The 25,342-nt window shown below is 42.1% G+C and overlaps 1 protein-coding gene across 2 annotated transcripts in view; it reads right to left on the minus strand.

Moving 5' to 3' along the window:
* Nucleotides 1-25,342, minus strand: part of VWA8 (von Willebrand factor A domain containing 8) — a 368,625-nt gene that overhangs the window by 36,528 nt on the left and 306,755 nt on the right. For both annotated transcript variants that reach the window (XM_033436725.2, XM_004274556.3), the window contains exons 38-40: nt 17,523-17,631; nt 13,983-14,139; nt 7,955-8,063 (exon numbers count right to left, since the gene is read on the minus strand). In XM_033436725.2, the coding sequence (XP_033292616.1) occupies nt 7,955-8,063; nt 13,983-14,139; nt 17,523-17,631 (375 nt within the window). The remainder of the gene's footprint in view (nt 1-7,954; nt 8,064-13,982; nt 14,140-17,522; nt 17,632-25,342) is intronic.

A 25,342-nucleotide genomic window follows, 5' to 3' on the forward strand; every position in this document is an offset into this window, starting at 1 on the left:
TAGACTGGTGTTAGTAGTTGAAGCAAAGCTATACTACTAGCTCAAGAGCTCTGCAGGGAAGGAGTTGGAACTATGGACAGTCACAGCATGAGAACTTCATCTCCACATCATTTCTTATTTTCTTTGGAAAAGCCATTGCAACCGGGCCATTTGGCATTTGTTGGATCTGGTCTTCAAGCCAAGTATAAGTTGAGGCTGGCCTGGCCCCTTTCCCAGAGTTACTGCCTTTCCAGCTTGTTGCTTTATGCCACTGCATAAAGTCTAGACCGCTCCACCCCTCCACTGCTCCTCAGAGCTGCTGCTTTCAAATGCTGCTGCTTGGCGGTGACAACATGGAGGTCAGGTGATCTGCTTCTCACCAGCTCTAGGGTTCTCTCTTCTACTCCCTGCCTCTCCAAGCAAGAGATGTTCATGTGATTTGTGGTCTCCTGTACTTACTTGCTAGGAATGCTATTTTTTGTCCTGTTTACAGCTTTTTAGTATTTTAATCCTTTTAATGGTCACCCGGCAAAGATTGAGCTCGATGCCTTTGCTCACGCAGCCTGGAAGTCAGGACGGTACTTCTAGGCTGTGCACGGCTGACGCTGTCCTCTCATGGCCACTGATGCCACATGCTAAGTGACGAGCCATTCGTGTGCTAAGAAAGAGTAACTAGCATTTTACTCCTCTCCCCAGAAATGCAGATGTTCCTTGACAGGCCCATCCTCACCTTTCCCCCTCCTTGCTCTATACTCTCACCGTCATCAACACATCTTCCCTCTTGGTTTGGGCCATTTCTCTACACAGATGACCATAAAAATACAGACATATCTATACAGATATGTAAGCCTATCTGGTCCTAACCTTGCTCTTGAACTCGAGTCATATCTTAAAATCTTCAAATACCATGCTTGCTTGACATTTTTCCATAGGTGTCCCAGTAGTGAGAAAACATAATAACAGTCAAACCAAACATCTGCTTTCTCCACAAGCCTCTCCTCTTCCTGTGCTCCTTATTTCTGTCCCCTAGGGCTTGAAGACCTCACCATCCCCTTCACTTCATGTTCCATCAGTCACTGTCTTCTGGTCATACCTCCCAACTGTCCCATCCTTTGCATTTTCACTTCAATTACTCTGGTTTGGGTTCCTATCACTTCTTAACTGAATAACTGAAGTAATGTTATAATTTCCTGGCTTCTTCCACCTCTCTCTCCTCTAAGACTTACTAACTCCATGATTATGAAACTTCTTAAAGAAGATCAAACCACACCACTCCCTTTCTCAGTCACATCCATGCTCCTCACTGATTACAAAAGACAGTCAGCATGGATTCACCTTCTCTCTAGTTTTCTCTCCTATTACTCCCTGCCCACAAGCCCATCCCCAAACTCTGAACTCTAGTCACGTTGGACTGTTTGCCATTCTCTAAACAGCCTTGTATTCTTTGTAGTGTTTGTCCCCTGCTCATAGGTTTCTTCTGTCTTGACTAGAGCTACCCAGATTGCCTTTGGTGTGTGAACACTTGTTACTGGTCTGTGATGAAACAGGTCACAGAAGTTGACAGTAATCATTTAGAAACTTATACAGCAATTTGACAAAGTAATTTTATGTTTGTTGAATCTAATATTAAATAATATGGGCTTGTATTTTGTATGTTATTTTTTATATCATTTTTTTTCAGTAATTCATTTCTATTTTATTTTATAAAAGTATTAGTCCGTGAAAAGGAAAAGAGAGTTGAAGAACGAGGTAGTCTTTGTAAAGAGTTACTGGGAACAATCCACTGAGCTGCTATAGAAATAAGCTTCCTTAGGAGCCACTAAATTTGTTACCTGAACGTTACAGAAACACAAACGTGAAGGCATTATTTTCCCAATTAACAATGTGTTTGAAGGACTGACCTTAAAAAAAAAAGGTTAAAAAAAGAAAAATTCGTCTGTGATCAGTTGAGAAAAAAACCTGGCCCCTCTCCATAGAAGGTTTGAGAAGCTCTGGTCAAGACCATCTTCCCATCTGCATCCTTAGAAGAGTTGCCAATTGAAACCATACTCATCCTTCTTGGTCCAGCTCAAACGACATTTCCTCTGTGAGTCTTTCCCTAACTGCCCAACCTAGAAGTTGCTCGCACATCTGTCTACATAACCATAGCGCTCGGTTAAAAACCATTCTGTGGCATCTACCATGTTGTGTCTTCTCTTACAATAAACGTGTCTTCTTCACTAGAAGGTTAGCTATTGAAGGCAAGAACTCTTAGGCAAAATAGATATTCAGTAAATGTCCACTGGGTGAAACACAGTTACTGCAGATTAAACAAAGCGAATGGGGAAACGCTTTCCATTCTTTACATACAGCAAAGTAGGGGCTCAGAATAAAATTCCTTACCTGGCACCAACCTGCCTCCCAGCCTCAAAGCCTTTTGCATCTCACACTGAGTGGTATCCTGCCCTTGGCCGGACCTCAGCTCACACCTGAGATCACAGTGTCAGGCCTTTGTCTGTGCTGTGCCCTCTGCTGGGCATTGTTTTCACCCTTCTTTGTCTGGTTAATATTCGTGTGTCCTGCAAGACTCAGGTCATGGATTCTTTCCTTCAAAATCTATCCTAGAATCCCCTTCCTCTGGGCATCCACTGCATACCGTTCATTCCTCTACCTAGATGCTTACATATTAAACAGAAATGATCTGTGCAGGTGCCTGTCTTCCCCACCTCTTGAAGTTAATACCTTTGTGAGTACAGAGACAATATCTTATTAATCTTTGTGCCCTCAGTGCCAAGCACAGTGCACGTCACACATCAGTGTTCACAAACATCATTTATCTGAACACAAGCTCATTTTGAACCACTAAAGGAAAAAAAAAACGTAATTGTTGGTTCATGGAGATATCACGCTAGGCAAAGCAATCAGAAAAAGGCTAGTTTAGTTTAGCCTGAGAATGAAATTACTGATTGTAGATTAGAAAAAACAATGGAGAGAAGATATGATTAAAATCAGTGGCTTTTTGTAGAAATGGATATTTTCTATTGTTAGGGAAAGCTGGAATCAGAGATTCAGATTCTGAACTGAGTATAATTGAAGTTATTATAGACCCTACTATTCTAATGAGAAAACTCTTGCTACTGATTCATAAAAGGTCTAATCACCGGGACTCTATGATATCCCATGAAGAATCCAGTCCAGAAGCAAAGGAAGGTCACTGATGACAGCTGTCTTAATTGAGAAGAGTGACCCGTGATGCAACAGAGGCACATGCGGAAGCAGCGCTGACACGGGCGGCAAGATGTTCCCTCTCCTCGGATCTCAGCCCAGCCTCTCAATGCATGGGCTTGAAGCTGTGCTTTCAAAGTCACCCCGAAGGATGATTTGCCAGTTCCTGGCCTGACTTCGTGCTGATCACTGAGGAAACACCCATTGTTACTGGGATTACACAATAACCTCAAGACAGCTGGATGTTATTAGTCAATCAGAACCACACAGGACTGGCAGGAGATGGCCAAAAGGTGACCAAATCCAGGCCTTCCTGTTTTTGTTGCAATCTAAGGATTCACATTCCACACGAGGTCCTGTCTATCCTTGGCCAGCGGCTGTTTGCAACTGGCACTATCTTTCCAAATTGAGGACTTCAGAAGCCCCACTTGAGAATAACACCCTGGATTAACAAAAAAAAAAAAAAAAGAAGATTCGATAAGGGAAACACTTGAAAATACTTAAGAAGTCACAGCAGCGGGTCTGACTTTTCTTCCTTTGGCTGATCTTGTAAATAAAACATCATTTATATTAAAGGGTTGATGTGAAGATTAAATGCAATGATGTTTGTAAAAGTAACTATAGCCTGGTGCCCAGTGAATACTAAACCAAGACATTAACTAATACCAGATGAGGATCCTGTGTTGGCATTTGGATAACGATGCAAAATGTTTGAAGAGTATATGTGAAAGTTATACTTGGCACAGAGTTGTAGAGCTGGAAGAAGGTAACAGGCTTAAGAGATCATAGCAACGTGGGCTTTGGGCTCAGACACCTGCTTCGCTAGCACAGGGACCCAGGACAAGCCTCCGTCATCTTCCTGATCTTCAGTTCCCTCACTAGAAAGTGGGAACAAAATATCTGTATTTCGTAAGATTGTTGAGAATTGAGATGATTTATGGGGCTCAGTCTCTTTATCGATCGAATGTAGAAAATAATACTAACTGGTTATTGTAAGGACTAAATAGCACAATGAATGTAAAGTACTTGACTGGGGGCCTGCAGTCCAGGTTGATGACTATTAGCCAGTGCAGTGAAGGAAATGATGAAGCTAATTCTTCTGTAGAGAATGCTATATGCTAGGCACTGTTTTAAGGGGTTTATGCGTATCATCTTCATCTTTTTTTTTAAATCACAAATAAATTTAAGTTTTCTTTTAAGGAAGAAGAAAACATAAAAGAAGGAAACTGGAGGGCATGGCAGGGGTCCCACAATGCTGTCTCTGCTCTGACTGCCCTTGAGCCTGTTATGGCACCATTGATATCTGCTCCTACAAGACAAATCATCCGGGGCTTCCCTGGTGGCGCAGTGGTTGAGAGTCCGCCTGCCGATGCAGGGGACGCAGGTTCGAGCCCCGCTGGGAAGATCCCACGTGCTGCGGAGTGGCTGGGCCCGTGAGCCATGGCCGCTGAGCCTGCGTGTCTGGAGCCTGTGCTCCACAACGGGAGAGGCCGCAACATTGAGGGGCCCGCGTACCGCAAAAAAAAAAAAAAAAAAAAGACAAATCATCCTAGTTAATCTTAATAACTGCCTTCTAACTGTTTTTCCCATTTTACAGAACCCAGGCTGTCTGGCTCCAGAGCTGGCATTATTAGCCACTAAGAATGATGATGACGATGATGTTGTTGGTGTTGATGATGATGGAAGAGATCTTGATGCTGCTGCTGCTAACGTAAGGCACCTAGTAGAATAGCTGGCACGTGGTAATTGCTCAATAAATGCTTGCTGTTATGAAAATGCTGGTGTTATCTGTAAAGATTTCTAGAGATGGAAGTTCCATATCCATTTTAGGTACTCATTTAAGGATTAAATTACTTCTATTCCTTTTCTTATATCTTAAAGCTCTTCCTTGCCATTATTTAAGCCTGTTTTCTCTTTTTCAGATTTCCAGGGGAGAAGAGAATGAAAACTTCCCTGAGACAATTATTTACTATATTTGAGGGTATTTAGAAAGTTATTAACCCTAATACGTTTACAGATTTTTTTTTTTTTGGTTCCAAAAAAAAAAAATCTTTTCCATCTATTTAGTCTTATCTGCTGCCTTTCTTTGAGTCCTTCACAATTTTCTTGCATTTCTCTCTTTGCAAGCTGGAAGCAAAACTAAACATGGTTTTCTGATACTGGTCTCATTGCTGTGGTGTTTCCCAGAAGAGTCATTCCTTAATGTTGACCCTAATCCTAACCCAGGTTTAACTGGTGTCCTATTTTAAGAAGTCCCAGCACTGGGCCTGACTTTTCTTCCTTTGACTGATCTTGTAAACATAGTATCATTTATCTTAAAGGGTTGATGTGAGGATTAAATGCATTGATGTTTGTAAAAGTAACTATAGCATGGTGCCCAATGAATATCAATCAAGGTATTAACTAATACCAGATGAGGATTTTGATTCCTTCAATGAAAAATGTATTCTTGTATCTCTTCCTAGTACTGTGAATCCTCCAATGGCCTGTTTGTCCACCGGGTCAAACCCAATGTTGTGTGCAAGTTCGCATGGCATCCAGGGCCAGATCACCATCTGGTCCTTACAACTGTGCCAGCCTTCTCCCTTGCCATTTGTCCCCCACCACATACACAGTCTTCTCAGTCACACTGCATAACGTGCTATTCTCTGAACTCATAACGTGCTATTCTCTGAACTCACTGTGCTCTCTCATGCCTCTGTGCACTTGTATGTGCCGTGTCCTGTGTCTGGAATGCCTTCACTCCTCAACCACCTGGAAAATTCCTCAGCATCTTTTAAGAGTGAACTCAAGCATTGCATCCTCGGTGAAGGCTTTTCTCATTCATCCCATAGAATCATGCACATACTTCTCTACAGACCTTAGGAAACTGCTTGTCTTCTTTAAGTTCCTTCTTTGAGAGCAGGGACTGCATTTTCTTTTTCTTTTCTTTTTTTAATAAATTTATTTATTTATGGCTGCATTGGGTCTTTGTTGATGCGTGCGGGCTCTCTCTGGTTGCGCGAGCGGGGGCTACTCTTCGTTGCGTGCGCGGGCTTCTCATTGCGGTGGCTTCCCTTGTTGCGGAGCACAGGCTCTAGGCGCCTGGGCTTCCGTAGTTGTGGTGCACGGGCTTAGTTGCTCTGCAGCATGTGGGAATCTTCCCGGACCAGGGCTCGAACCCGTGTCCCCAGCATTGGCAGGCAGATTCTTAACCACAGCGTCACCAGGGGAGCCCTGCATTTTATTTTTCTATCCCATCAAGAACTTAAGAAATGAACTAATGATGGGACTGTACTCACTCTTCAGTCTTAGTACCAGCACCATACCTCCCATAACCCTCATCTCCTGTGAGCCACTCATTTTGGGTCTTATTTGCCTACTGTCTTGCCCTGGAGCTCAGAGCTCACCCAGAAGTTGCCCTCAGTGTTCAGGGAAATGGGTACTTTTTAAGTGAGTGACTATGGAAGAAAATCCAATCATTCGATATTATGTTGTTCACATAATTTATACAAAATCTTATGCTGTTTTATCTTAAATAACTGTATGTGGATTTTTTAAAGCAAACGACTTAAGTCTTACACTCCCTAGATTTTGAAATTAGGCATCTAATTAATCATTATAAAGACCTTTCTCCTGCCTTACCCTTTGGAAGTGATGTAACTTTTCCTAATCTCCTGATGTAGTTTAGATCTATTTAGAAATGAGGCTTTCTCAGAGTTTGAGGTTGAAATGGTAGATTAAAAGTGCATAATGAAAACTTCTTACCTCCAATAACTAGCAAATAATAATAAAACTTCCCCCCAAAAGAACCAAAGAGGGAAAGGGCATAACTGAAGGCCATGAACTTCAAAGGAAAGGACAGAAGATTCCAGAGTAGAACGGAGAAGCACACCACAGCCTGGCTCCTAACCCTGCCCCTTCTCCCCGAAATGTGGCTTCTCTCTCTCTTCAGGCAAAACAATCTTACATAGTTTGTGATTTTTCAGAATACTTAGCCCTTCCTTAATTATGTGTGCAAATTGGTCAGAACACAATCTTAAGTGTAAAATCTTCAAATAACAAATCTTTGCTTAAGAAATATTGAAGCATCTTATGCTTCTAATGGATTCGAAAGCAGTTTGTTCATTTAAAATTTATCCTCTGAAATCTTATTAATAATGCTAAATGTCTTACTAGTCTCTGTTATCACAGATAATACAGACATGCTTTTTACAGACTCTGTCATGAGGTGTTTATCTTATAAATCAAATGCAAAAACAACTTAATATTAAAAAAAAAAAGAAATACTGAAGCGTCTTAATATTTTTAGGGGCAATAGCGACATGAACTAGTTCTGAGACGACTAGCCTATGAAACTGCAAAGAGGCTGGCAATGTGGGGACCAGGGGAGGAGGGGTCAGGGTGCATAGGGGATGCACAGCTTGGATGATCCAAAATGTTCCTGTCATTGCCTGGGAGAGTCATTCACAACAAAATGATGTGTAGGGAGAGAATTCTATCTGTGGATTTCTAGTAGAGATGGGACACTCATAGATCTAGATGAGGAGAATCAGGAAGTCTGATGCCTTTTAGAGTCACTGGTTAAACTACTGCTTCCTGGACAGGAGGAAAGGTGAGGTCAAATATTTTTACCTGACAAATTGAATTAAGAAAGCCATAGAGTGACCCACAGTTTTATGCAAACATTTTGGCATTGGCTAATATTTTTGGATTGGCTGATTAGGGTTCAGATAACTTTATCCAATAGCTTTGGGGTGGATCTAGTTTGGGGCCCATACATGTTGATTACCTGTAAATTATCCAGGATAATTCGGAGGGAGTGCACCTGCCGTCGAACAGCCCCTGAAAACCTTTCATAGGTTGCAGCATCATATTCACTCATTTGGATCTCCTTTAACCTAAAATCAGAGGGCAAAAAAGACAACAGCTGAAAGCCTGTACCTGTGCCTCTTTTACTTCCATTCATCTACTGCTAAGAACTGTAGCAAACTCCTCGGTAACTCAGGAGGCCTTTGAGGAAAAAAAGCAAGAAGTGATGTCTCCAGCTCATGTTTCAAAAGAGAGGAATGTGTGTGCAGTGACGCCCTAGGAAATGGTTAAGTCGCCCTGCAGAGGAAAAAGCAGCCCTGATTTGTAGTGTTTGTTGATTTCTGTGGTGGCTGATGTTAAGCTGTCAATAGTGAGGCCCCTGAGCACTGAGTTAGGAAGAAATGTGCAGTTGGCTCATATGAGCCAGTATGACTCAGCTCTGTAGCACACTGCTGCTGTATCCCAAACACGTGTCGTGATGCTGGCAGATGGTCAGTTCGTGTGGCAGATTCCTAGAGAGATCCCATGGGTTGCTTTTTAAGACCAAGGACATATATTTGGTTGATCATGATAACAGTTCAGGCCCAGAGAATGTAAATAAATGTGTTGCTATGTAAAATATAGGAGTTTTCTGAAATTGACTGTGTACTTTTAAGAGGATAATTGTGTTTTAATATTATTGTGGCATTGAAATTCTGTCCTCCCAGGACAGTGCTCCTTTTTACTATTTTTCATTCTTTGCTTCTGCTGCAGCCCTGCCAGCCCACTTGCAGTTTCCTCAACCCACTGTGTGCCCTTGTCCCTGAGCCCCTGCATGGGCTTCTCTCCCACCCAGAGTGCCTTTCCCTGCTTCTTTGCCTACTAACTTCCATGAACTCTTCAAGGCTCATATCAATGGTCACCTCCTCCAGGAAGCCTGCTCTGATCTTCAGATTTGTCTTCTGTGCTCTCGAATCACTTCATGCTTTTCTCTGTCAGAGCATTGCTACCTACGCTATAGTTGTCTGCTTCCTGTCTCCCCAACTGAACTCTTTGCTCCTTTAGTCTTTCTCATCTTTATCTGCACGGTGCCTACCATGATCCCTAGCATAACAGATGCTCAAAATAAATTGATATGAGTGACTGAAATACAAATAAGACTCAATTATTTAAAACGCAGCATCTTAAACTAATTATAAGTAGAAGGTTTTACAGTGTTCTATCCATAATACACATTTCTACAAATTTCTATAAATGTAAAGGGTACTAATACTAGGACAGGGAATGATGAATGCATATCTCAAAAGTCTAACCACAGCACAGTATTCTAAGCTGCTCTCTCTGTATGTGTGTGTGTGTGTGTGTGTGTGTGTGTGTGTGCATGTACACGATGTTGGAGATATGGTTCCTAGGTGCAGAGCTGAAACTCTTATCAGGAGTATAGTTTTATTGCCTTGGGCTGGAACAGAACCCCCAAATGCTCAATGAGGATGAATGGTCTCTATTCCTCCCTGTCTGGCCAAGCGCTGGGAAGAATCCATCCATCACAGGGCAGAGCACTAAAGGCTTATTAGAATCACATAATGTTAGGCTTAGACCATGAGGGCAGATATGCAATTCCCGCCCTACCACCTGGCTGGGTTAGCTAATGCCACCTCAGGTGTCAAGACCCGGCTCAAAGTTTACATCCTATGAAGTCTGGCTCAATCCCTTCACGATCATTCTCTTTCACATATCTTCCACAGCTATCTGCTATGGAACCTATAAACTTCATTGCTTTTAATACATATGCCTATTCTGCCCTATCATAGTGTTTTTCAAACTTTATTTTCCACAGTAGGAAATAAGCTTTATATTGAGATCCAGTAAACGAAAATGCATGTACACACACGTGTGTGTACACCTGAGCCAAAAATGTAATGAAAAATACCTTTACTACACGTGACGTACTCTCATTTTTTCTCTTCTAATCCTCTGGGGTAAGGAACATGTCTTATTTTTTCTTAGAATCTCCAGTACCAGCACGAACCCTGGCACCCAGTGGCATTCAATAAATGCTGTTGGATAGCACTTTTGAAAACACTGGCTATCAAAAGGTAAATACCTGAAAGGTAAATAATATCTGCATGGTTGTTTCCTGAGGTGACATGCCAAGGTGTCCTTCTAAGTCTAATTTACTCTCTGCTCTGAAGGACGAAAAGGAATATGTGTATAGGACTTGACCTCCTAACAATGCCTCTTATGTTTAGTTTTGGCAATCTCTTAAACCTCTCTATAAATTTTCATTAGATTAAGGTATGTCTCAAGTATCAAGCCTGACAGAAGCTGGGCACAATGACACTGCAGGACATGCTACCAACCCCTTCATACCTGGGAGGCTAATGTGCTCTCTCTCCCAAAGAAGGGAGATTAGTACTTTTCCAAAGAAGGGAGATTAGAAAAAAAATGTAGGCATAGCTTGTGCTTAGCAGGGGAAACACACACGCGAGCGTGCGCACGCGCGCGCGCGCACACACACACACACACACACACACACACACACACATCAAGGAAGGAGCCAGGCAGTTAGTAAGTCACCTCCGGCAGACTGGTCATTGTAGAGAGATCAGAATTAACTCCAGTTATAGGGATACCTCTGGCACGATTGTGTTGCACCCAAAACACACCACATGCTGCTCTAATTAAGAAGAGATCTGGAAATCATATTCCAAGCTGTGTCAGCTTTCACAAAAATCACCTACAAGGTGTTCAAAGCTGATAACATTCTGAAAGATGAAGACCGAAGCAGGGAGCAGTAAAAGAAAATAGGACATTTTAGCCTCTGTTTGAGACAAGACTCCCAGTGCAAATACTCTCAAACCCATAAAGCTAGCTGAAAATAGGTCTTTCTGCTGCTTTAACCCTGATCAAAACTTCAGGGCACAGCTGCTTCACATCCTAGTAATCTATGCGGACTGACTGCACTCTGTTGGCACAGTATATTCTTAAAGGGTATATTTATTGTTACGTAAGAGTCTGGGAATTTTAGTTCTCATTTTACTTTTTCGTATAGGTCATTTTTGGATCAATTATGAGGAAAACAAACACAAGCTGAAATCTAGTGTGTAAGGCTGATTAGTTTTGCAAATGGTAGTGGGTACAGTTTCCACAGTTGGTGTCCACCTTAAACGCTTTTCCAAGCGTGTAAAAGTACCTCGCCACCTATTTCATTCTTGTTTTATTGGTTTACTATCTCTGTTCTGCTTTATACATGTCTTACCCTTGTCCACCTGCTATTCTTCCTGGGTTAAGCAATTCTTGATATGTAGGAACCACTATCTAGCTGAAATCCGGATACAAATGAACGCTAAGTAAATATTATGTTGACAATATCAAGAACCCATCAGTATAATTAGGCTCTTTGAGGCAATATGGTAGACCTCTGGGCTGATGGATAGGCCTGGCTGTCAGTCTGGTTTTAGCCAGTCTTTGAATTAAGTGTGAAAGGGTGATACCATTACTTGTATGCACGTGTGTATTATTCATGCCACAAATACGTATGTGCTTGCCAGGTACCAGGTTCTGGGCGTAGGTACTGGGGATACACTAGAGGGCAAAATATCCTGCCCTCAACGAACTTGAAGTCAGTGGAGAAGAAATAAGCTATTCACACAAATAATAACACTATGGGAAAAAGTGCTAAGAGCCATGGAGAAAAGGTACAGGGTGCTACAAAAGCACAAATGCAGGGACTTGACCTCATTCTGCATATACCTAAAATTGCAAAATAGCTTTAAAACTAAAGCATCCGAAACTATTGGATGACAGTGAAGAATGACTACTTTTTAAAGACCTGATAATAGTTTTGTCTTTTTATTTTTTTTAAGTAAAATATTTCAGAGACACACTATGAAATATTTACGATGAAAAGATAGAAAATCTTGAATTAGCTTCAAGGACTCGGAATGGAATCAGATTTTTCTTCCTGAGGTTGAGGGAACAGGTCCACACGGTTCATTATACGTTACTCTCTACTTTTGTTTATGTTTAAAAAGTTTCATAATAAAAAGTTTAAGAAAACTCTTTAGCAGGTACTAAATTGAATACCCATCAAATAGGACTGTTACTACACGAAAGTAGAAAGCAACATTTTTCTGTGTGTTTTCTGTCTTTCTCAGGGTCTCCATGGGCTTTTATTTCATCTTCTCCTTTCTCATCCCCTTGTCCATCTCCTCTGTATTTCAACCACCTTCCAGTATTCTTTCACGCGGACTTAGATTCTTCTCTGCAGCGCTTCGTAGAGGTGTCTGGTTTTCTCATTCCCTTCTCCACTTTTTCTCTTTCCTCCCTTATAGCCACTAAATTTAGTTGCCTTATTATTACAGATGCTCCTTACTTTCTTTCCCCGGTGGCGCGATGGTCCTTAATAGAACCAGATTCCTCACCCTTATCATGGAAATCAGAGAAGGGCTCGTGTACTTCTACCCCATCACTACTTACAGGTCCTTTTCTCTCCCTGTGAACTCCTCTATCCATTTGTTTGCTTACACAAAAATTGAGACAGGACTTGTGCGGTTTTCAGCGTGGAAACAATAGGAACTCATCATTTGGGGAGGAGATGATGATGTGTATCTAATTATTTGGTTCTTTTCCTAAATAAATATTTATTGTTTATATGAAACGTAGAGCCATATTTTAATTCTAACAAGACCTTGTATTATAGGATCCCTCCCATCCTTTTTTTGAGAAGTTTAAACTGCTTTCATTCCTAACATAGTGATTTGTCTTCATAGCCTCTCTGAGAGGAAGGGAGAGGGGAGTCACCATCAGAAGAACAAATTGACGCCCAGTGACGATAAATTAATTGTTTGAGGTCTCCGGGGAAGCCAGCAGAAGGGCTGGGAGTGACACTCTGAGTACGTGAGGGTCCTAAGCCTTGCAGGCTTTCCTGAGGGTGTGGCAGGAGGGACCTGCATTTTTGTGTCCCCATTGTTCTGGACTGTTTACTTGCAGGATGTGTAAGCACAGCACGTAATGTAAAACCAGATGTCCTGCGTGGGAGGAATTTCGGAACTCACATACCCTGGAGTGTGCTTTTCCTGAACTGCACCCAGCTCCTTTCACCGAGCACAGCAGTATAAATCTGCCTCCCGGACCACTGTCTATGCCCTCGCTCCTGAAGGAGATCTTGCTGCTCCTGGGGTATTTTTCACTTTTAGCTGATGAACACATGTGGATGTCTAGTGAAAGCATCATGCGGATTCTTCTCATTTTTTAGATGGTTCCAATCAAAGTGGCTCCGGATGGTTCCAGAACATCTGAAAGCTACAGGCTGGTTGGCCTGGATTTCAAGCCCTCCACCCACTGACAGGGCCTCCACAGTCAACCTCACTCCCCACTGCCCCCAGCTGGTACCCTTTATTCTGCATAGGCGAGCTGGCTCTCTCTGCCATAGTCACTCTGCTCATCCTACCCTGGCGCCTCTGGTCCCTTAGTTTACCCTTCCTGGAATGTCCAAATACTGGCTGAGCTCAGACCTTACCTCACATCAGCCCACGGACCTTACCCTTCTCTGCACTGCCGTACCACAGGACTTCAGCACTTAACCAGGGTGTGTGTGAGTGTGAGCGCGTGTGTGTACACTAGTCCTGTCTCCACATGAATCTACAAGATTCCTGAGGGCAGGAAGGGACCAGCATGCAGCATTATCTGAATTCCCTGTGTGGCCTGGGAACAGATGTGGATGGAATGATTTGACCTTTAGTTTCTCCGAAGAGAAGTATCTTTGGTTTTACTTTCTAACGTGCTCAAGCCCTTCCTCTATACGACCATATGTAATTAATACATTTAAAAGGGCCTGAGTAGAAAGGGTGGGAGATTATGTTCACTCGGCTGTCTCCACTGGGAGGGGGGTGGCTACGGATTTCAGTTTGTGGGTCCAAGTTGCTGCATGAGGAATAGAATCACACAAATTTGGGGTCTACTTCAGGGTCCACTGACATTTCACCACAGTGGCCAACACTGCTCCGGATGCAGTGGGGTCCACTCACCTCTGTTGAAACGCTCTCTGGCCCATCTCTCTCGCAGCTCTCTTCACTTCCTCAGGAACTGCATCTTTCTCAGCCTCAGAGACCTGGTACACTGCGTGGCCTGCATCCAGCCGGTAAGGACCTCCTTTGCCGCCCAGACCTGCAGTGTCTCTTCCCCCTGGGAGGAAACCAGAAAGTCCAGGTGATTAGTCTGAACCAGATCACAAAACAGAAGTCAGATCATGGCTTTAAGGCAGTCCTGTGCAGTATATTAATTGTACTTAACTAGTAATTAAACATTCAAATGACTTTCTTCCGGAAACACAGGGCATCCCCCTATCAAGGACACTTTCTTCTTCTCCATCCAGCCAATCCCACACAGATTTCAGGGCTCAGTCCAAATTCCATGACCCCTCACCTGATGACTCTACCTCACAGGGGTCAATACTCCTATGCACTATTTGTTATTCTTTAAAATTTATTTTTCTTTTCTTGTCACCTATAGTGTGAATGGGATTATATTTTACATATCTTTGTAGCTCTGTACCTATAAGAGGCTTGAACATCATAAATACTTAGTATATATTTGTTAATTCGGTGAACGACACTCCTCTTCCCTCACATGTAACCTCATTTTTCCTTAAAATAAAAGAAAGATGACCAGGCTATCGATCCTGTTTCCTCTGTTTTGCAAATGATAAAAATAATGCACAGAAAGGTTAAGTCACCTACTCATGACCTCGTATCAGTGGATGAGCCAAGATTAGAAGCCAATTATTATACTAACTTTGACTTTTAGCTTAGAATAATAGACAACAGATAAACACTGCCAGCTTCAGGACAGTTTTTAAATATAAACCCAAGCTTACATGCTTGAAAATGAGCAATATGTAATATTGTATAACTTTTAATTAAAATTAAATGCTTAGAAGATTAGGTAGGTAATATTATAAGAAGTGGTGAGAATTTGGCTAACTAGAGAAGACTTGCCTTGTCTAAATACATTCAAATTCATATTATTTTAAAACACTGCATTGACCCCCAAAATACATATATTGGCTAGGTTGGCTACATATTTGGCCCCTGGGCCACCAGTTTATTACCCCTGCTTTATAATGATTAAAATACTAGTAATCAGTTTCTTTTGTTCATTCACAAGTAACTTGGGAACTTAGAAGGGAATCCAATATTGGAGGGGCAGCATAATATTGAATATTATATCATAGTATAGTATAGTATAGTATACTAGTATTATATAGTACAGTATTCTATTATATAGTACTAGTATTATATAGTACAGTATTCTATAGTATTATATAGTATAGTATAGTATACTAGTATTATATAGTACAGTACTCTATTCTATAGTTAAGTCGGACTGCCTGAGTTTGAATCCTGGTTCCAATGCACTAGTCATGGGTCCTTGACAGAAGTTCCTTAACTTCTCTGTAGCTCAGTCTCATCACCTGTAAAATGGGGATACTAATATTATTTACTTCATGGGATTGTCGTGAGGCTAAAATGCTCAGAACAGTATGTGGCACAAAATAAGAACTCTCTAAGTGACTGCTCTTACTATTATTTACACAACTACCAGTCACATAGAATGAGGTCATTTGTAAGTTTCATAAAGTGGAAATTTTGAAAGTTTTTAGGCGTTGGTTAAATTATGCTGCATTTTTCTTTTCTCCCTTGAAGCCTTAAGTGGTGTAATAAGTTAAAAGCAAGAACTCGGCATACTCTGCTTCCCTTATCAAAGTCCAGGTAGGTCATTTCCTTTTGGGAAATACCATGAGAACAGCCTATTAATTATAGTATATTTATCCTTTGATTCCAGCACATCTTATTTCATTTTTATTTAGAAATTACTTGTGGAAAATTCCATCTTGGATGTGTGTGATTCCTGGCTGTCACTTGTGGACGGCCTATAGGTGGAGGGGACTGGTAATTGGACGATGATGATGAGATACAGAGTCAGGTTTCTGGGACCTGACTCCCTTCCTCCTGGAGGTATGGGTGGGTCATGAATTAGAGCTTGAAAGTTCAAGGGCGCTGAGATGACATCGTTTTTGGTGAAATGAGGAAAGGACCCACAACGGTTTAGAGGCTGGTGTGAGTGATGGACAGCACGGGAAAGCACGGTCCCTTGGCAAAGTCATACGGGGTTGGAGAGGGCGTGAGGACAGAGTTCTTCACGTCCTCCACTTCCAAGAGCCTTTAATTTAAACTTCTTAAATGAAAATGCTTGCCAGAGAGTCCAGACTTCAAGGTATAATCTTGAAGCTAACCTTGAACACCCTAAATCTGTTAAGATAAGGGGGAGAGAGGCAATGGACGGGTTCTGATGACAAAGAAGGATTCAAATGAGTTGTTGGGTCAGAGCTCAGTTCAATATAGAGAATTCTGAGGGAAGAGAGTGACAAAGAGAAAAAAAAAAATTGCAGCAAAAGAGCCTTGATAAATTGAAAAATAAAGGCTGGTGGAAGCAAAAGCAGGGTCTTCAGCCTGGACAGATACGTGAGCTAGTCGACACAAGCTGAATAACAAGCGAGAACGTCTGCTGCAGAAGAGCCTGCTGCTGGGAAACCTGCATCTGGTCAGCTCGTCCCACAATGCATTCCACATGGATTAAATCTTGCTGGCTTGACACTAACTTCCAGATCAAAGGACATTTCTCAAAATATCCTTTCTTTCAAGCTGATGCTTGATGAATAAACAGAGCAGGCAAGGAGTCCACAGGCCGATTTGATAGCACATTGTCCGAACACAGAAACCCATTTCCTCCCGAGGCTGTCAAGGCCAAGAGGCACAGACCAACCTCAGGGAAGGCGAAGAACAGAGCTCATGCCAGCACCGCTCATGGCCGTGATAAGATCAGACAGTGCGCACACAGTCTGGCCCTATTCCTGCGGCTCTGCAGATGTGTCTGCTCCAGCTGCCGCAGAGGAAAGAGGAAAGCAGCAGCTGTGGGAACAATGCTCTCTTTGGGCAGCCAAGAGGAAGGAGTGGACCCCAGGCATCGGTTCAGACCACAACCACCCCTCTTATCTCAAAACCCTGCATCCTCAACATGCTCACTTCTGAGATGTGGAGGACCAGGACCATTTCTTTTCAAAGTCAGCTGGTCAAGAAAGAATGTACTGTCGATTTCTGGCATGATTCCCAAGGGCATGGAATTTAAAAGAGGGGATTAACACTTTTAATGAATACATTCTTCATGCCAGGTCTCGAGCTCAGCGCCTTACAATCATAATCTCATTGAATCCTCGTCACAAGCTTGTGAGGCAGTTAATATTATGCCCCTTTTATGGATGAAGCAACCCTGGGAGGACCAGAACGGTCTTAGGTCAGAGGGTATAGAGTCTGCGGGACTCCAAATGCCAGGGTTTTTCCGTGTCTTGATGTCACGCTGGGACAGAGGGCAAAGGCACACTCCAGCCGACTAACGGGGGAGACAGAGAAGGCAGGCCGATTCCTGAGCCTTCTTGGGGCTGCTGTGATGTCCACACGGGCTTGCGAAGTCTCTGGAAGCCTGACCCAGGAGAATGCCGCGCTACGAACCTGTGCCGCCAGCCCAAGTATTGCCGCCCACATGCGGCATGTTGTCTGGGTCCTCCTTGCCGTGTTTGGGGGAACTCACGTCTTCACCGCTCTCTCTGTTGATTGTTATCTAAAAACGAAGAAGTAAGACATTATCATTCTCCGTGACCAACACCAGGAGCTGCAGGACAGAAAGAATTGTTTCCCCCTAAGTCCTTAAGGTATGGCGTAACCTCAGGCCACAGGACACAACAGATGCTGTTAGTGTCTGGCAAAAGTGTCACGGATTTTACATCCATTTAGTTGGGAAGGAGACAAGTTTAATTTTAAAAAATATTCTTTAAAGAAAAGGTGCTGGACTGGGTTACAGCTTCAGAATTCTTCTAGTGCAGAGTATGCCTTGAGCATTTACATAAAGAACAAGACCCACTGGAAGCAGGGGAAATGGATCTCTCCAGAGACTGACTGAGAGAGCTCTCAATGGTTTAAAAGGATCACTGCCCAGCTGGTCCAGTCGAGTCACAGCAGATATACATTTACATATTTAATTTTCCAAGAAATCCCATTCCTCAGAGAAATGCCACTTTATATAAAATATATGGAAAAGAAAACCAGAAAATGTATCTTTGTGTGCTTCAGTGACATATGTTATACACACCGACACTGAAAACTGCTTATTTATTTCCTGGACCCACTCTGATTTTATTATGGTATTTATAGCTCTCCTAGTTCATCTCGATTTTGAAACTGGATTTACTATTCCTGCAAATCCAACAGAATACGCAGCACTGGCTTTCCTCTTAGAGAGCCTGTGGCTCATTCATTGGTCCTTAATTTAATTCGGCACAGATTCACCAAAAGGACTGATAACCACGCAGGAATTCCATCCTAGCAGTCAGCTCAGTAGATATTACTCCACAATGAAAAGAACTTGAAGCAGCCATATATCCATGTGCCCTATGAGCCTGCTCCCAAATATAATGATTTTCAAGGCAGACCAGATCCAACATTTATTTATTTGTTCAAATAACACTTAACGGGAAATGTATTGGCAAGACTTCATTTGAACTACCACTGGGCCAACGAAAGCCATGGAGGATTGGTCACTGCCCTCAAATTGCTTACAGTGGAACAGGAGAGCCTGCAAATAGACCTGTAGCATGATGCCAGGTCAGTCTTGAGAGCTGACCCAATCCTTGTTAGTAACTGGACTTTTCATTCTGGAGGTTAGAATTAACGAAGATAGGTAGATAATTTAAGGCCTTTGCAAATAAAATGGCTATTAAGAACGCTTAACTTAACTTAACTTCCATTGTCTTATGTCCGGACTAGTTCATTTCAAATGTTATGACATCATAAAGAGATTTTAATTAACCAGATCTTTCTACCCTTAGCTTTGGCATCATTAACAGAGTTTTTGCCATAACTTCAGCATACTTTAAAATTTTGCAGCCAGGACATGACAATTGATATGCATTCCACACATATAATCATGCTCGAAAAAATGGGTGAAGATAATTTGTTTCTTCTTTTTAAAAATTAAACTATGCAGCATAGCTAGCAACATTTAGAGAACAAATAAGCATTTAAAATACTGTCCCCCAAACTTGCCACCACTTTCCAGCTTTTCTAGAGGCAGTGTAAGAGATAATCAGTAAATTAAAATAAGTATACTGACTATGCGAATTCTAGACCAGCGCTAACCAAGAAAATTTTCTGTGTTGATGGAAATATATATAACTGAGATGTCTAACATGGTCGCTTTTAGCCCAATGTGGCTATTGAGCACTCGAGGATGTGATTTTTAAGTCTTACTTAATTAACTAAAATTCAAGTTTAAATTACATGTAGCCAGCAGGTATCTCATCAGACAGCACAGCACAAGGACAAGCTTGCCTCAGCCCGGGAGATAATGTTTGGTTATCTTAGTGGTATCTTATAGATGTTTCCCGTGAGAAATGAGAAAAACAAGAAACATTTCAAAATTGCTATAGAGTTTTATTCTGTTGTCATTTTAAGAAATCTATAGAAAAGTTATGACTACAGTCTAACTGATTTTTTTTAAACAAACATATGGAACTTACATATGGAAATACGTTTATTATAATAAGATGGTAAGCTTATTTTTCATACATAAAGACACATTTATTACAATAATGCTGCTCAAAACACTTCTGGACTGTTTCTGGAAGGATCTGCGGAATCCACAGCAGATTCTATTTGAATATCTTTAATGGTGGCCATTTTGTATTCTTTAAAAATAGATTTGATTTTTAATAAATAGCTAAAGGATACTTGGAGTCGATTTCTGGTATGAACTATTTGCTAATTTGCTTTGTACCGTTTGGAAAGTCAATTAACTTCTCTGGGCCTCAACCTTCTCATCAGAAACTAAGTGGGTTCAACTAAATAATTTCTTCCATTCCACCTACCATTGACATGCTCTAGCTGATTCAACGATTCAAAATGTGGTAAATAAGGGATGTTAGTCAAAACCAGGCGCAATTATACAATAATGAGACTAGTTTGCTTTATAAGAGTTGAGATACTTCTACAAGCCAATTCTTAAAGACGAAGTTCCAAAAATGGTCTGGGCAATGACAGCATTATTGGAATAACTGTTCTGAACACCTTTCCTCACTTTAGGGTATGTGTGTGTGTATACTATTTATTAAAAATAAATAGAAGAATGGATAAACAACAAGGTCCTACTGTATAGCACAAAGAACTATATTCAGTATATATATGTATAAATGAGACACTTTGCTATACAGCAGAAATTAACACATTGTAAATCAATAAAAAATAAATAAATAAACAAATAAATAAATAAATAAAAGAACCTCAGAAGAGGTATAGAAAGCAAAGTCCTATGTGTCTAGTAACTTTACTTTCATCAAAAATCAATCTCCTTCAGACATTTCACAATTCAGTTATTCTGCTGTAAGAGAATAGCCTTTTAAGAAGTACTAAAAATGACGGCACAAGGCAAAAGAAAAAGCCTGTCAAATAGCCCCCCTCAGCTACCTCCAAAATCACACTCTTAAAATTGCAAAGACACCTCTAATGGGCCTTCAGGGAGGCAGAAAATTCGCTATGAACTTTCTGGGCAGAAAGGAACTGGTGTGCTCTTTGCCACCTGTGTGTCTTCCAGGCCACCTGCTGGGGAATGGCGTGGCTCACAACAAGTCAGCCCCACACCAACCCCGAATGGGAGTCTAGACATGTTTCAAAATTGACAAATGCTTGACAAAAACAATCATCGGCCCAAACCTGATTTATTCCACAGAAATACTTAAAAGTGAGGCATTTGGGGAGTTTATCTAATTCTGTGTCATTTTATGAATGCCATTATACTCACACGAGTCTATTTCTCTAGGTGGATGGGAGGAACTCACCTGACAAGCGGTTTCCAAAGCATTTTAGGGAGTCTCTTACGTGAACTGACAATGACTCATAAAAGTTACAAGGCAGGAAGTCTAGGAAAGTCCAACGCAGGACAGAAACTGGAACAGATACTAGGGAAGGCCTATTATTTGAGGAAGCTTGTTTCCTAGGGACAGAGGATGCTATAGAGCCTCTGGCCATTCAAGTTGATAAACTGCTGAATTCTTTGAAGGATGTGTTTTGGAAGGACTTGGAATGCATTTCCTTCGAGGGTTGGTTTCATCTAGAAAGAGCTCAAGTGAGTCAATCCAGTTACTGAAATAGACTTTAATGTATTCACTTAAACGGATCAAAATTTTTCCCAAACCACAAAGTATTGTGGACTCTTACCAACTGTTGATGCAAATGGATACACGTGCTAAGGCCTTTGACGTGTTTCTCACTCACAGCTGACACAACCTACTTCCTTTTAGATAAGCGTGCTATAATCATAAGAACTGTTATCCTCTTTCAGATGAATCAAAATGGAAAAAACATGGAGCTTGTAAATTATAACTCATAAAAATGTCCCAGAGTAAAGCAACCCAAAGCCAGAGCAGGGAAGGGACATGACTCATGAAAGCCCTTCTAGGCAAGGCCCATATATTTCAGGCTCCTCCTCAAACTCATGATTTTTAAAAACCATCAGTAAAATGACATAAATAGCCAGAATACAATCTTGGAGGGAAAGTTACTTCTTGGAGGACTGACTGGACAACACAGCTTATTCTTATTTTCCAGCTGGAGACTAGGTGTGGCACAGCAGATGCTTCTAGCTGCCTCCCCAACGTCCACTCCCTCTTTCTCCCTTTTAAACAGAAGTCAGATGCACCACGGTTAGCTGGGATGAAGCCCGGCCACCCCATTCCCCTCTGCCACTGATTGATCTAGGGGAAGGTAGGCGACCCGAGATGTAAGAAAATCAGGAGGTTTCCGGGAAAGATTTTCTTCTCATGTCAAGAGCTCTTTCATTGCCCTGGATGGACCGCCCTCCCCTCCCTTGCAACATACATGCGCTTGCTGCCTTGGCACACGGCGTGAGAATGTGATGCTTAGTGCTGTGGTCTCCATCTGGTGACCATGTGGCAATGAGAAGAAGGTGGCAGAGGGGAGGATGGAGGAGGCTATGTCCCTGATGACACCGCTGAGCTGCTGTACCAGCCACGGAGTCACTTGCTTCTGGTCTTCTACATCAGCAAATAAGAAGTGTCCTTAGTTTAAGGTACTGTGAGTTGGGTTTTCTGCTACTTGGGGTCTACTGCATGCAAACTAATTGATTCATTCATTACAGGATGAATGAGAGGCAGCAGGGCAGAAGCCACGGTCTTGATCTTTGGAGGATGTCCTACTTCCAGAAGATGTGCTTTAAATTTTCTGACATCGAAAACTGTCATAATAATATCAGTACAGTTGCCTACAATTTGATGATTAGCAGGCAATTCAATGCATTCACTCATTCATTTTCTTATTCAAACATTTCTGTGTATGTTTATGGCACATTTACTACTCACTGAGATAATGGAGATAACAAGAAACAGGATCTTTGCTTCCAGGAGGATGTTTTACAAAGTGGAACAAAGTCACAGCACAGGGTAATACAGACCATAATAAGGTACTGAATACATCTGCCTAAAAGATTATTGTCTGAGATTATTCTTATTCTACACTAGAAAGTTAGAAATTTCTATCATAGATACAATGAAAGTCACATAACATGACCCTAGGAATGATGGTCTTTCATATGAAGACAGCTTGTTAAAAAACAAAACAAAACAAAAAACCTTACCCAGTTTTCATAAACAACATGCAGCTTCTACAACGATAACGCATGACAAAAGTACCATTGTCCATAGGCAGTTTCTATGTGTCCCAATTTCAATCTCTGGCAAAGCCATCAAGTATGTAATTTATCTCCAGTTTTTCCCTGGCTGGTGGCAACATTCGCTTTCAAATATTCAATGACTTCCTGCCCTCTTTAATCCCTCCTAGTTCTTAAAAAGCAGGGGATGGGGCTTCCCTGGTGGCGCAGTGGTTGGGAGTCCACCTGCCAATGCAGGGGACACGGGTTTGTGACCTGGTCCGGGAGGATCCCACATGCCGCAGAGCGGCTGCGCCCGTGAGCCATGGCCGCTGAGCCTGTGCGTCTGGAGCCTGTGCTCCGCAACGGGAGAGGCCATAACAGTGAGAGGCCCGTGTACCGCAAAAAAAAAAGAAAGCAGGGGATGATCTGATTTTCGATCATTAATATTAAACAATTATGCTGTAGCTGATATTCATTTGCACTAAATAATTAACCCAAAGGGCATTCACACTGTAAGTGCCCTTGATTGGGAAATAAAGTCCTCTTTCCTTTGTCTGAGGTGGGGGACAGGGTAGTGGGTTGGCGGGGGGGCACGCTAGGCCTGTTCCCTGGCCCTGAAAACAAATGCTTATGAGGCGATTGTGGTGTTACAGGTGAGAGGCAGAAGGGACGGTCTGTGGCTTGTCCCAGAGCAGCTCTTGCTCTGATGGAGTGGGTGGAGCCTCTGGTTCAGAAAGGACTCCTGTTCTTTCTCACAGGCTTCTTCAAGTCGACCAGCAGCCCTCCCTCCTGACTTAGGGGACCTTTTGCCCACCTCCCCAGACTCAACCTAATTCTGTCTACTCTCCCCCTTTCTGCGTGAACACTCCTAGAGACGATGCATACTTTGTTTTCTGGTACAAGTGATGTGCTTGGTAAATAATTTAAAATATTTGAAACCGTGACCGCAAACACCCTCCTTCTTCTATCTGATGTGATGTTCTGGAATACAACCCTATGTGCATCCTATGTTATTTCTCTATCCGTGTTTATAGTTTCTTTTTTTTTTTTTTTTTTTTTTTGCGGTACGCGGGCCTCTCACTGTTGTGGCCTCTCCCGTTGCAGAGCACAGGCTCCGGACGCGCAGGCTCAGCGGCCATGGCTCACGGGCCCAGCCGCTCCGCGGCATGTGGGATCTTCCCAGACCGGGGCACGAACCCGTGTCCCCTGCATCAGCAGGCGGACTCTCAACCACTGCGCCACCAGGGAAGCCCATACTTGGCAGTTTTTAAAACTATTGTGTTTCCCCTGTCAACAGAATTCTCTGAGGTGCTAAGTGTAGCTAGGAAAAGGAAGCGTGGGTAGAAAAGCCATCCTACCACTAGGGTGGGGAGAAGCAAAAGGGGGTTTTAATAAGACCCAGGTTCTAAAAATTCTTGAAAGCACTGAGTACAACTCCATGCAAACACATTTAGCGTGGAGGAATTCTTTTCTGAAAATAGGAATGCTAACTGAATCAGTGCTGGACAAGTTATCATAGCGTCCTCCCCATGGAGAGGTATTTCCATCATCAAACACTGGCAAATGGTTTTCTGTTTTGTTTATGCTAAAGTCAGGTTATGTCACCAGCCATCATTTCTTCCAGCTATTCTTCATACCATTGTTGGTTCATCATCTCAGACTCTAAATGTTTATGAAGTCATTGTCTACTGATGTTTACCCTGAGTTTCCTCAACCATTTCCTCAAGACACATGGAGTTCTTGTAAAACCTGTGTTTTCACATCGAGCGAGACAGTCTTCCTTTGCTTCCAGGAGGCCCAGCATTCTCCCACACTTTTTTTCCCAATTTTTATTGGAGTATAGTGGATTTACAATGTTGTGTTAGTTTCAGGTGTACAGCAAAGTGAATCAGTTATACATAAACATATATCCATTCCTTTTTTTGTTTTTGATTCTTTTCCCATATAAGCCATGATAGAGTATTGAGTAGAGTTCCCTGTGCTATACAGCAGGTTCTTATTAGTTATCTATTTCATATATAGTAGTGTGTATATGTCAATCCCAATCTCTCAATTTATCCCTCCCCCCGTTATCCCCTGGTCTCCCACACTTCTTGACAACCATGATGAGTCAAAACTATTAACCAGAATACAAAACACTGGCATAAAGAGAGGCCGTAGAGAAGTAAGCCATATGCACTGCACATACACAGAGCTCAGGAGAATGTGGTATGTCAGTCACCGGCTGAGAGCAATTATGGTTCTGTTCTAAGCTCACTGGGTGAGGGACCCTTCCAGGCTGCTGAACTAGCTCAAATGGACTGAGAGTGTAAAACGCCACTTAGCGTGTGGGCAAAATACATACACTGAATAACTGGAATGTATGCATTTATTGTATGCATGCATGCACATACATTTTTAAAGAAAATATTTCTTTAAGTGATAAAAATCAGTGCTACGGGCTGTGCACTGGAAAATGTGGCCACATATATAAAGTGGCATCAGTTCTATACTGTGAGGGCAGGACTGGGTCTTATTCTTCGTATCAGCTTTAGCACCTGGTCTTTGCATATCACAGAAGCTCAGTAAATGTGTGGTGAATAAGTGAACGGCTGCACGACAGGCACTGCCTCTG

The sequence above is a fragment of the Orcinus orca genome, chromosome 18, assembly GCF_937001465.1.
Source record: "Orcinus orca chromosome 18, mOrcOrc1.1, whole genome shotgun sequence".
In the NCBI taxonomy this organism is placed as follows: domain Eukaryota; kingdom Metazoa; phylum Chordata; class Mammalia; order Artiodactyla; family Delphinidae; genus Orcinus; species Orcinus orca.